The sequence below is a fragment of the Drosophila albomicans genome, chromosome 3 (genome assembly GCF_009650485.2).
Source record: "Drosophila albomicans strain 15112-1751.03 chromosome 3, ASM965048v2, whole genome shotgun sequence".
Classification (NCBI taxonomy): domain Eukaryota; kingdom Metazoa; phylum Arthropoda; class Insecta; order Diptera; family Drosophilidae; genus Drosophila; species Drosophila albomicans.
The window spans coordinates 12,649,728-12,661,959 of NC_047629.2; the positions used below are offsets into that span (position 1 = coordinate 12,649,728).

General features: G+C 34.3%; 2 protein-coding genes across 3 annotated transcripts in view; one reads left to right on the top strand and one right to left on the bottom strand.

Moving 5' to 3' along the window:
• The first annotated feature begins 1,289 nt into the window (after nt 1–1,289).
• Nucleotides 1,290–12,232, top strand: part of LOC117572609 (uncharacterized) — a 31,297-nt gene continuing 20,354 nt past the window's right edge. Inside the window, exon 1 of the mRNA XM_034255556.2 lies at nt 1,290–2,356. The gene's annotated coding sequence lies outside the window, so the exon portion shown is untranslated. The remainder of the gene's footprint in view (nt 2,357–12,232) is intronic.
• LOC127565426 (tigger transposable element-derived protein 4-like) lies at nt 3,455–10,457 on the bottom strand. Of its 2 annotated transcripts, XM_052003626.1 has the most exons (3): nt 10,329–10,457; nt 4,780–5,357; nt 3,455–4,725 (listed from the first exon to the last, which is right to left on the bottom strand). In XM_052003626.1, exons 1-3 carry the CDS (start codon nt 10,334–10,336, stop codon nt 3,770–3,772), a joined length of 1,542 nt encoding a protein of 513 aa, XP_051859586.1. In that variant the 5' UTR covers nt 10,337–10,457; the 3' UTR covers nt 3,455–3,769. The 2 variants fall into 2 exon arrangements, with proteins under 2 accessions (XP_051859586.1, XP_051859587.1); XM_052003627.1 differs by lacking the exon at nt 10,329–10,457 and having other exon boundaries at nt 4,780–5,385.

A 12,232-nucleotide genomic window follows, 5' to 3' on the forward strand; every position in this document is an offset into this window, starting at 1 on the left:
AACAAAAGAAAACAAAGAAATAAATAAACAGCCACATGGATCAGCGTTTCTAAAACACAACCTTCTCATACAACACAAAGCTAAATAAATCTATCTATATACATATATATTAAATGAAAGAAAAATATATATTATATATACACATATGTATGTACATGTATAATTGTCTATTTTGTAAATGTATTCCGCACTTTAAACGGATGCAAAGTGAAAGAAAAAGAAATAATGAAAATCGACCGCCAACATTTCAACGACTTTAGCGCACAATTTAATTAATACCCTTTATGTTATGTTCTGCCAATTCTATTGCTATGATCTTTTTGTTTGTTTTCTATTAACAAACGGTTTCCTAAACTAAAGTATCCTCTTAATTGTGCGCAAACCTATCCCAAAACAAGACAAAACAAAATTCAAATTATAAAATCACAAAGAAAATTTAACAATCGCATGGGGTCTGTCTTTCACCTTCCAGTCCCCTCACTATATGAATTAAGTGATTAGTCAGTTTCTAGTTCCACATTTTCAAAATATTGCAATTTGGAAATTGTGGAACAGCCATAATAATATTAATTAAATTCAATGTTCTTGTGTTTCAAAACTTATTGTAGCATTTTAAATACTGATTATTGCCACAATTTAATAGCTTTTAGTTGAATAATCTATAGCTTATTACTTTCTAAAAATAAATAAATATATATAAATGTGTGTATATTTTAAAGAAAATGAGAAAACTCAATAGATTTATGAAATCGACAACTTTCAATTGATTTAATTTAAGAAGCAAACACAATTGCATTAGTAAATAATTTATAAAATAAAATGCGTTGTTCGAATGAACAAAAATCAACAGTACGTGCTTGACTATGCGATTAGTATTATCAAAATGAATAAATACTTATGAATTTACTGACGTTTTCGAACTGGCGCTCTGTTCAGTGTTGTCCATTCAACAATAAACATTTTTTTTATTGGGCAACACTAGCTGGGAACCAGTGTGACTTTATTTACGGTACCAATAAGAGTTTCCATACGGAAAAGCCGTTACTCGTTTTGTCATTTCTATTTTGAACCGTTGAATGACCAATTTAAATAGTTTGAATACATATTAAATGAACTCTAAAGTTGCAAGCTCTACAATTCAACAAAAAACTATTCTGGAATCAACGTCTTTTACAGAAATTTGTTGAATATCGTTGCATTACTAAAACAGTGTTACCACATCAACAATTAGTAAAAAAGGTATTTTGTATATTGGTATATTTTGCAATGCAACTACGGTCACGCTGTTGTATTGGTTTGCGGTAGACGAAGGCGTAGCGAAAATAATAAACAAATTAACTATGTCGAGATATATAAACAATCTGATGTTACAGTTATAGTGGTTGTTCGTGTGCGAGTGAGTGTGTGTATACGCGTATAATTATGCAATGCACCTCAGCCAAAGGCGCTCGAAACGGCGGTGAAAGTGTTGTTGTTGCAACGAAATTGGTTTTCGTGGCTTGCAGCAGCAAAGCAGCAGTTGTGGTTCAATTTGTTGTGGCATTCGCAGCAATACTAGCAATAACAACAGCAGCAATGATCAATTTACCCAAATAAAGGCGAGAGGCAGTGAGAGCAATAAGAAAAAAGTGCTAATGAAGAAAGGGAGCGACAAGTGCAAAGCAAAAATCAAATCAAAGTAAAGACATTTGGCGTTTTTTCATTTTAATTTTTTTTTGCGTTTTATTTCGCCTTATATACGCCTATATATGTAAACTGCAGTGCTTACAGTTATACAGTTTTGTATATGTATGTATAAGGCTGCATATGCGTGTGTGTAATAATAAGTTCAAGGAAAGCAGCAGAAAGCAAAATGCAAGTAACAGAATGTGCAATGCAATAAAAATGGGGCTACAACCTGTTCAAGTGTGTGTGTTTGTGCAGTAATATGCGTGCCTGTTGTGTATACATATGTGAATCGAATTCATAAAAATAAAAAATGAAAACCCATCCAAATAATCAATGTGCGAAAATTTGCCATTTGCTGCTGTAGGCGGACGTCGCGGGGGCAGCAACAACAAAGCTCAGCTGAGCGACGGCGCGTCGACGTCAATGTTATCTATGCTTGTGTGAGTGCAGAAGGAGTAGGAGGAGGAGGCAAATAGTAGCAGCAATAGCAATCAAAAGAATCGGAAGCCAGAGGCAAATCAATAGTTTCGTGTTATGTGAAACCGAAAATAAACTGCAATAATAATCATAAATAATAATGTGAAATTAAAGCAAGCAATTGATTGGCAATAATTTATGTATGTAAATCGAAGCAGAGCAAAGCAGAAGCACAGCAAAGCAACCTTGCAAATTCTTGGTTTGTTAAACGGTAAGTGTTCGCCATTTTTATTATGAATTTCACTTTGGATTTGTGCCTTTGCCCAATTACATACACTTACTTAGTACACAGTACACGCGCTGTTCTGTGCTTTTGTGCATTTATTGAGAAGCCAACAAATTGCGTTTAATTACTTTGAACTTTTCTGCGGGCTTAGCGTGTTAGGAGGGAGGAGTGCTATCAAAACTCCTCTTCCCCCGCTGTCCGTTGGGCAAACGAGTGTACTGAATTTATGGGCAGTTAGAATTTCAATTTCATATGTTTGTGAAGAGGTTAAAAACTTGTTTCTTTGCTTCGCATGTGCGTACATAGATTTTATATGTATGTATTTGTACATAAATCGCATAGCAACGTTGTATGTATAGTCTCAAGTGTATATACTGGTTTTGATCCCTATATATGGACAAAGTAAATGATTTCTGTTCACGTCTCACTGCGTCTCATTTCAGTGTTTTGTTTGTTGACAGACAAATATCAGCGACAGCAGCCGCCACCCTCCCCCCTCTTGCCCCTATATATTTGTATGTTCATCCGCCCCCATTCTCCATTCTCCTTGCACACACGTTTACATTTTGTTGCTGGCTTAATCAGCTGTGTGACTCGCGCTGTCTCTTTCTCTCTCGCTCTGCCTTGTTCTAGCTGCTGGTGCTCTTCTTGTTCTTGTTGTTGTCAAGTTCTTCAGCAGCGCACAAACAAAGAAACTGCTGCTAACGTTAACGTTCTTCTCGCTCTTCTCGCTGTGTATCCTTGATTTTGTCGTTTGCGCTTTGCAGCTACACATTTCATTTCCTTTTTGTGCTCGTCCCAGACAACAAAGAGAATTCGCTTTGTGTCTACGTAGCTGTGGGTGTGTGTGTGTGTGGGTTTCTATTGATTTAATATTCCATATGATTGACAATTTGTTTATGCAAAAAAGGAACCAATGCTAAGTTTATATTATTTGTATTGTTTTTTTTTTTATTGTTCAAGTTGATAGCTTAGTGGACTATTGTTTAAGATGTATAATAATAATAAAATTAATTAATTTTTATTTAATTTCAAATAAATAGATTTAAAAATATGTTGTATTATATACTTATTTTATATTTTTATGCAAATTGCTTTTTAAATTCATATACAGTAGAATCCGGTTATAACGACTTTTAAGGGACCCAAACGATTTTACGTCTTTATACCCGGAAGACGCTCCAAAAGGAGCAAACAAATTTTGTTTTGTTTATTTTAGGGTTGCCATGTTCGTTATAGGTTTTAAATAAAACAAATTTATTTTTCAATCTAAACAAAAAAAATAAAAAATTAATTTCAATAAGATGGGTTTTTCACAATAAGTCGTATACATTTAATGGATATTCATAAACATAATATAACAAGATTAATTTCTATATGTAGTTTTTCTTGTTATTCTTAATTTAAATAATCAGTTTTTGACATATAATAACAGTAGCGCACAGCATTATTTAAAAGAGAGATGCTGTGCGTTAAACTCTCGTCATTAAAATTTGAATGGACAAATCTATTCAGTATTTCTGCAGCCTTGAATGCCTCCAAAACGTTAGGTGCTGGCACATCTTCATTTTGATCTTCGACGTTGTCGTCGCTGTCATCGTTGTCATCGTTTTTAACAATTCGCTCTTCGAATGGTTCCTCACAAATCGCCACACCATTGTCAATATGATCATATTCATCCAGCTCTTCCTTTAAAATCGGTAGCTGATTTTGTAGAGCTCCTGCCCAAACCGATAGAGGAATGTCATCTTCGATTTCAATATCATTTGAGAATGAGCTACTGGGACCATCTAAAATTTCTTCCGCAAGCCCAGAATGCTTAAAACTATTCGCAATTGTTAACGGGGAAAGTTGTTGCCATGCATCATTTATCATTAAAATGGCATCAAGTATGGTAATTTTCGGGTAATTTTCATCTTTGTTTTCATCCATATTGCTGATTATTTTAAGTACGAGATTTTTCCGAAAAGTTGATTTAATCACTCGAATTATGCCTTGATTCATTGGTTGTAATACAGATGTCGTATTTGGTGGAAGGAAAACTAGAGTGATATTCGTTAGGTCACCAATTTGGGGATGGGTTGGACAATTATCAACTAATAGCAATATCTTTTTGTTCTGGGTTTGAAGTTCAGCATCCCAATGCCGTACCCAATTCATAAAAATTGAAGATGTCATCCATGCCTGGCGATTACTATAGTAGTCAACAGGCAAATACTGAATATTTTGAAAGCATCTAGGTAGTATTGATTTTCCAATAACCAATAAAGGTTTTTTAAGATTACCACTCATATTGGCTGCAACAAGAAGAGTTATCCTTTCCTTGGTCAGCTTTCCTTCAGTGCATTTTTCACCTATAAATTGAAATTTCAATGAAAAGATTTCTTCAAAATGATTTTCCTTCTCACCTTTAAATTGTAATGTTTTGTCTGGAGTTAATTTGTAGAACAGTCCAGTTTCGGCGGCACTAAAAATGTCCTCATCATTGAAATCCTTTCGTAGTATAGGCCAAACCTTTGTAAGCCATTCGCTTTTTTGTACAGACAAAGATTCTTCACTGACTGTACCGCCGATATTATGCCTGACCTTAAAGCGGCTTATCCAACTTGCAGAACAATTAAAATGTTCAATTTGAAATTGTTTAGCGAAAAAATTAGCTTTTTCCTGCAGCTGTGGACCACTTAATGTGACTCCTTGACTGCGTTGCATTATGTACCACTGTAACAATGCTTTATCGACTTGATCTTGAGTTGACGCTCTGACACGTTTTTTCTTTAAGAAATTATTATTGAATAACGTTTTAATTTTTTCTTTATTTTTGTTTATTGTGGCAATTGTTGTATGACCGACACCGTATTCTTTTGCCAGAGTAACGTTGCGCTCACCGGCTTCCAAGCGACAAATAATTTCCATTTTTTTTTCAACAGAGAAGCATTTTCGTTTTGAAGCCATTTTGCGGGTGTACTGCACAACAGTCGAGCTTAAACTGAATGAAACGTACACATTTATTTCGCTGTATACTAGAATCCGGTTCGTCCGGTTATTGCGACGAAAACTCGATGGCTTCGTTGGTCCCCATACAAACATACATACATATATGAAAAGGCATCCGGTTCGTACGTTTCTGCTTTTAGCGACAGACCGCTTATACCGACAAAATATTTATACCTGCTACTCAGAGGGTAGAAGGGTATTATAACTTTGTACCGGCTGGAAATGTATGTAACAGGTAGAAGGAGACATCTCCGACCCCATTAAAAACACTGAAAGAAATACTTTTGTATTCGTACCATAACAATATACCAAATATAACATTGAGTATTTTTGTGGGAATATTTTGCTTTTATTCAAAATGGGTAGCGGGTATCTTACAATCGAGCACACACTGACTGTAGCTGTTTTGTTCAGAATTCAACCGGATATTGCGACGAAAAAAAGTGGAATGCCAACAAATTTAAGCATCAAACGACGCTGTTAGAAATGTGTGTATGTATTTTTCAGTTATCGCTACCCTTGCTTGTGTCACACAAATTGTGTGCCTAGCAGCGACACGAAGGTTCTTACATTCTCCCTACTCTCTGTCAGTTTTAGCTGTCGCCTTAGCTTATGCTTTTGAATATGCATATTGTATGTATACTTATTATGAAAAAACCATGTTAGTGAATTTGTTTTGATTGAAAAATGTATTTGTTTTATTTTGAAAACCTATTACGAACATGACAACCATAAAATAAACATAAAAAGAAATGTGCGTCTTCCGGGTATAACGACCTAAAATCGTGGGTCCCTTGAAAGTCGCTATAACCGGATTCTACTGTACTTTTTTGGCATGACGCAATATCCGGTTGAAATGAGAAAAATTTCGTCGGTTTTAGCGGTTTGTCGCTAAAAGCGAAAACGTACTAAGCGGAGGCCCTTTTATATTATACATACATATGTATATGTATATGTATGTATATATGTATATGGATATGTATGTTTGTATGGGGATCAACCATGCCATCGAGTTTTCGTCACAATAACCGGACGGATGCTACGAGCGGAGTCGTTATAACAGGATTGTACTGTATGATATGATTTTTATTTTCTTCTTTTTATTGACTGTCAAAGTTTACCCAAATAAATAAATATGCCCCTCATTAGCATAAGAATAATAACGAGAGAACTTTACGTTAAAGCTTTAATTTATTATATTTTCGCTATTAAGCTGATGCGATACTATAGCATTCTTGATTAATTGGATTAAATTGAGTTATTTTCATCGCTTTGTATTTGTCGGTTTATCCGCATCCTGAACGCTTCATCACTGAAATATTTAGCTCAATGCAATAACATCTCTGTCAACTTTGCTTTCTTGATACTTAGATTTTTATTTGTTTCTCTGAAATTCACAGTTCATGGTTATCGATCACGTGCAGTTGTTATATACAATCGTTATCTTTACGGTCTAACTCCTACTTCAATAACAACTTTATTGTTGCTCACAATTAATGTGTTTAACACTTGGCGGTTGTACATAAATAAATAAGCCATAAATTACCCCTTTACTGAACAACAATTACAATATTTTGCTAGCCCTTATGCTGCATTAACATAGTTTTTTCCACTGATAAGGCACTTATCTGTAGACTTAACAAAAATAAACTAACATAATGTCTGGCTAGTTGAATACCCTTAATTCTTATGTGGAAATGGGGTAGTTTATTTTGAATTGAAATGTGATTAATATTCTTAAATCGTTTTTAATTTATGAAACTTAATAAATGGAAATAAGATAATATTTATTCTCATAAAAAAAGAAATATTTATTTTCAGTGTTTATTTTATATTTTAATTATGTTAATATGACTTCAACTCAAACAGAATTTAAAAGAAGGCTCGACATTAACAAATTTTTGTAAAAATACGCTGTCTAAATGTCATTTGTTATTTTTGGAAGTTCTCAATATGAGAGAAACTCGTTTTCGGTAAGCATAAAACCGGTAACAACAAAATAAGCTTGGCAATTGATTCCCAAAATAAAAATCGATTCATGGGAATGACTAAACCCAGGGTATTGTCCAGTCGTAGCCAATAAATTTTGAAAAGGTTATTTTTATGGAACATTTGAAACCCTGACGCATAGTCTCGGACATATTCATATTTTCATTTATGTGATATGGGATGGGTCTGTGGGCTAGATAAGGAAAAATTAGCCGTATAACGAACTGAGTCCAAGCTTATCAAGTATTTTTTTTTTTTTTTTTTTTTTTTGATTATCTGCTCAGTCCGAAATATGGAGGTGGAAGTGATGGAATGAGTGCTATGCACTTATTCAGGGTCGTATATTAGTTTTCGATAATAAACGAAGCAAACAAAAAAAAAAAAAAAACAAAAACAATGTTACAAGTGCATAATATAAAGTACAATTAATGTTTTATGGCCGCGATACAAATACTGATTATTCATACATGGAGAGAGTGACTCTTGATTTCTTCGAGTTTATCTGATCTTCTGCTCTAAATGAGTTTCAATGAGCACATCCTGAGTTGTGTTCATTGACTTCACTCACACTGTCTGAGGTTTGCCAGGGGATGGTCACACTTGCAAGAGCAAAAGCAAAAGCTTTCGCCACACTACGCAATATTTTCAAATTTTTACCCCCTTTGCTACTTGTTGTCGCTGTTGTTGTTTAACTTACGCAAAGCTAAAATGGGGTACGGGGAAACGAGTGAGACCGACAGAGAGAGAGATAGAGAGCGTCGCTCAGTGACCCCGCATTTGCTTCGTTTGCCTCCTTTTGCGTTTTATTTTACGTTATTTGGTTTTTGGGTTGAATGACTTTGGACAACGTGTGCGCAAAAAAAAAAACAACATGAAGAAAATAAGAAAATAAAGAGCGTAACATTTTGGAGAGCCATTGAACCCACCAAAATGTAGACAGCTGATGGACGCGCCATAGAAATGGAGAGAGTGAGAGAGCGTGTTAGTGAGAAGGTGATGGAGTTAAGGAATGGTATGTAGATGTCTCGTCTGTTGCTCCCTCTCTCTGAATGACAGTTACAACAGTAAAGACGGAAGGGGTCGCTTGCCAGACTTGGACAATTTCGCCTTTGATTGATATTCGTATTCGTCGTGTGCATTGTTTTGATGGAATTTGCGTTTCATTTATTGTTGTCGCACTTCACAGACACACACACAAACAGCAATTTCTCTAAACACGTTACCATAAATCGTTTGATTTTGCATATATTGTATGTATTAGTTGAATTCCGTTTCTTATTCTTACAAATATCAGACGGAGTCATCGCTCGAAAAGAGACGCGTCATTTTGCTGTTTCTCTTTTCATCTAAAACTGTTGCTCGACGTCCAAATTTGATTTCACTTGATTTTTCCTTGCCCAAGTTTTTCGCTCTCAATTTTGTTGAAATTTTGTATTTGTTATATTTGCCTCTGTTCATTAGGTGCGTCATTGCGGCATTATTTTGGTATTATTCCTATACATTTCAACGTATTTATTTGGCTGCTGAATTCATAGGGGCTATATACCAAATTAAATCTTTCTAGCCAATTACACTAAAATGTATAATGATGAAATTTGTACACAAAGTGCCTACATTTGTAGCGAAGAAATATTCCTATCTTTTTTTTTCCAAAAATATATTAATTGGCAAAGTAACAAGTACATCATCATCTCGTTATAATAAACTATTTTATATTCAATTTCATTTTTATTCGCTCTAAAAACAGTCATAAATTATTTTTTTAATTAGCACTTTATATCGCAAAAATATGAATAATTTAAAAATAAAAACATTTACCCACGATTTGATTAAGCTATCATAATTTGCTAAATAATGGAAAACATTTGTGTTGTATAATTTTAGATAGTCTTTTTTTGAGTTAGAATAATTTTTGCATTTTAGAAATATTTTTTTGACCATTTTTGATATATTAGATTTTTATTACCCTGTTTGAATAAGTAATTCAAATGTCCCGCATTGCTCTAAATTACTTTCCCTAATTGATCCATTAATATAACCATTAGATTTGAGAAGCAATTTCCTCCAGCGTATGAAATCCATTAACTTAATGAATATATGAGTGTCATATAATAGCGTCCAGTTCTAACAATAAATAAGAGTAAATCTTATAGAAATAGATTGTTTTCCACTTATAGCAGCGCCAATAATAATCCAGCTACAATTTTGTACATAACATGTTATCTAATTGACAAATTCAATTACATGATATTTACGCAGTTAGGTGTTCTCTTGCCTTCCATGTGTGTTGTTGCTCTCTTCAGTTGTGAACTCTCTTAAATTATAAATACAAGAACTTCCATAACCCAAACAGAAGGAGCACACATTATTCCTCCCATTCGCACTGCCTTAATTTTGCATGTCGCAAGAGCTTTTGCACTACAAATTTGTTCAGCAGCTGTTGTTACATACACACACACACACACACACACAGACGAAGAGAAATACTTTGATCTGTTTGGAGTGTCGACCGTGGCGAAGACCTTTGCACGTGTATCTACGCATTTGCCGTTGTTATGCATATCCGCATGTGTGTGTGTGCCTGTATATGGAGGTAACACTTAGCAATTGTGCAACAATCGTCTGCCAAAGCGTCTATATTTGCTCACAATCAATCTCAAGCGTCGGTCCAATGGTCGCAATACACATACATACACACACACACGCACACATTGAAACGTCTACATGCCAACGACAATTGCGTTCTACACAATTTCACATTTATAGCAACGTGCGAGACCATAACAAAAGTAAGCACGATGTAATTTATAAGTTATGGTAAATAAAGTCACCCACACGCATGCATCACACACACATGGCACTGGAGAGGGTGATGAGCGAAGAGAGAAAAAGAGAACACATTACAATGTTGCTTCTGCCGATAAGTGACAAAATGAAATGAATGTGTTTTAGTAAACATTTATTAGGTACCTACAGACACATGTATTTGTTGTTATGGCTGCTGCTGCTGTTTGGTTTTATTTTTATTTCATTTTTTTTTATTGTTATTTTTGTGTGTTTGTTGTGTCTCTGCTTTCGTAAGGTTTTTAACCGTTTGATTATCAAAACAGCTGATCGCAACAATTAAAAACAACTGCGCACATACAAACACATGCACAGCCAGAGAGACACACACACACACATGTACATACAGAGCATTTGCCCTTTTTATCAACACCTCTCTCTCTTTTCATTAGCAACTGTCCCAAGCTCTAGTGCTGTGCCAGAGAGCGAGAGAGAGCGCGCTTGCTGGCAACATTTTTGGCATGGGCCCCCCACACAGACACGCACGCACACCGATGCAAAACAAAAGCAAAAACAGTGTGTGCCCATTAATGTTAGTGAAAAATAAGCAATTAACTCGCTTGGGCGAAAAAGAAACAACACATATGGGCATGTGCTGGCATATAAATGTGGATGCTATCTAAGTATATATGTATGTATGTTATGTATATGTATGTGTGTATGTAGGTAGCAGTGATCACTCAACTGATGTGACTGTTCTACTATTAATCTCATCATTAACAGGGTATGACGTGCTTGAACATTATTAATTAGTTATTAAAATAATTGTTAGACTGATCAAATCTTTTTAATTACAGAAATATTGTTAAAAAAAGTTTGTTAAATTATAGGGTATTTTTATAGTTGTGCTTTTGAGTGCTTAGCTTTAAGTACGTAGAATTCCGCTTAATTAAAGTTGGCCGTCGAAAGCTTTTAATTGGCTCTAAGCCAAACACTCTTCCAGTCGCATGCTGAGCTCTTTGTGACTTCATCTTAAACGTTCACCGCGTCCCCTCTTCGCCTTCTTCTTCCCCTTCTTTTCATCGCACCTTTTTGCCCTAACCGCGACATACAAACACACATATAGAGAAACAGACAGACATATAAAACGTTCGTTACCGTTCCGTTGAGCATGGACAATTTTTATTTTTCTTGGTTTTTTTTTTGGGAAATTTTATGTCAGATAAACTACCTGCAGTTCAGTTTGAAGGCAAACACGTTTTACTATATTTGTAGTACTAAGTACACAACGTGCAAGATAAAAGAAAAGCAACTGAACCAATAGTGTCAATATTTGTTAAAAACTTGCTTCTTATCTGTCGATAAACTATAGCTAAAGCTATATATATGTTAACTGAACTAACGACCTTCGTGTCATTCGTTTCTCGAGTCTATGGGAAAGTACACAAATTTTAAATTGATGATATCTCTCACTTTTAAATAGGAATAATCGCTTGTCTTTCAAAAACATTTTATTTTTTGGTTTTTTGTGCCATTGTATATTCATCTTCATCATCTTTTCACAATACTGAAATGATATAATAAATCTTCAATGTAGATTCTTTATTGATTTTCAGAAGTGTTCTTTAATAAGCCTACATTTTCTATAATTTCATTTTATTTTCTATGAAAAAATAAGAAACAATGTACATAAATATAGATATGACGATATCTCCAACTTCAATATAAGGAATAATCGTTTGAGTTGCGAATTACATCATTTATTTATTTTCCACTGTGTATTTCATAATCTTTACACCATACAGAGATCATATAAAAGCTGAAATGTGGAAGCGGAATTATTACAATAAGATATTTGAGTTTTCACATTGAATATATAATAATGTCTTCGATATTCCTTCAGTTTTCTATGTATTTTTGGTGTATATACAATATTTATATTATCTTGTGATAAAATTAGTTAGAAATGGAATGTTGAGGATAAATACAGAAGAATCATGGTAAAAATATAGTACTTTTACATTTAAATTCTATTTGCTTAGAAATACTTGCTTTTTTAACGACACTCTGCTTGTTAAGCTGATTATAGTTGGC

Excerpts from the sequence above, each read along its gene's own strand:
- LOC127565426 (XM_052003626.1), bottom strand. Across the intron at positions 4,726-4,779 it reads CAAAACATTACAATTTAAAG|GTGAAAAATGCACTGAAGGA; the intron begins GTGAGAAGGAAA and ends TTCAATTTATAG.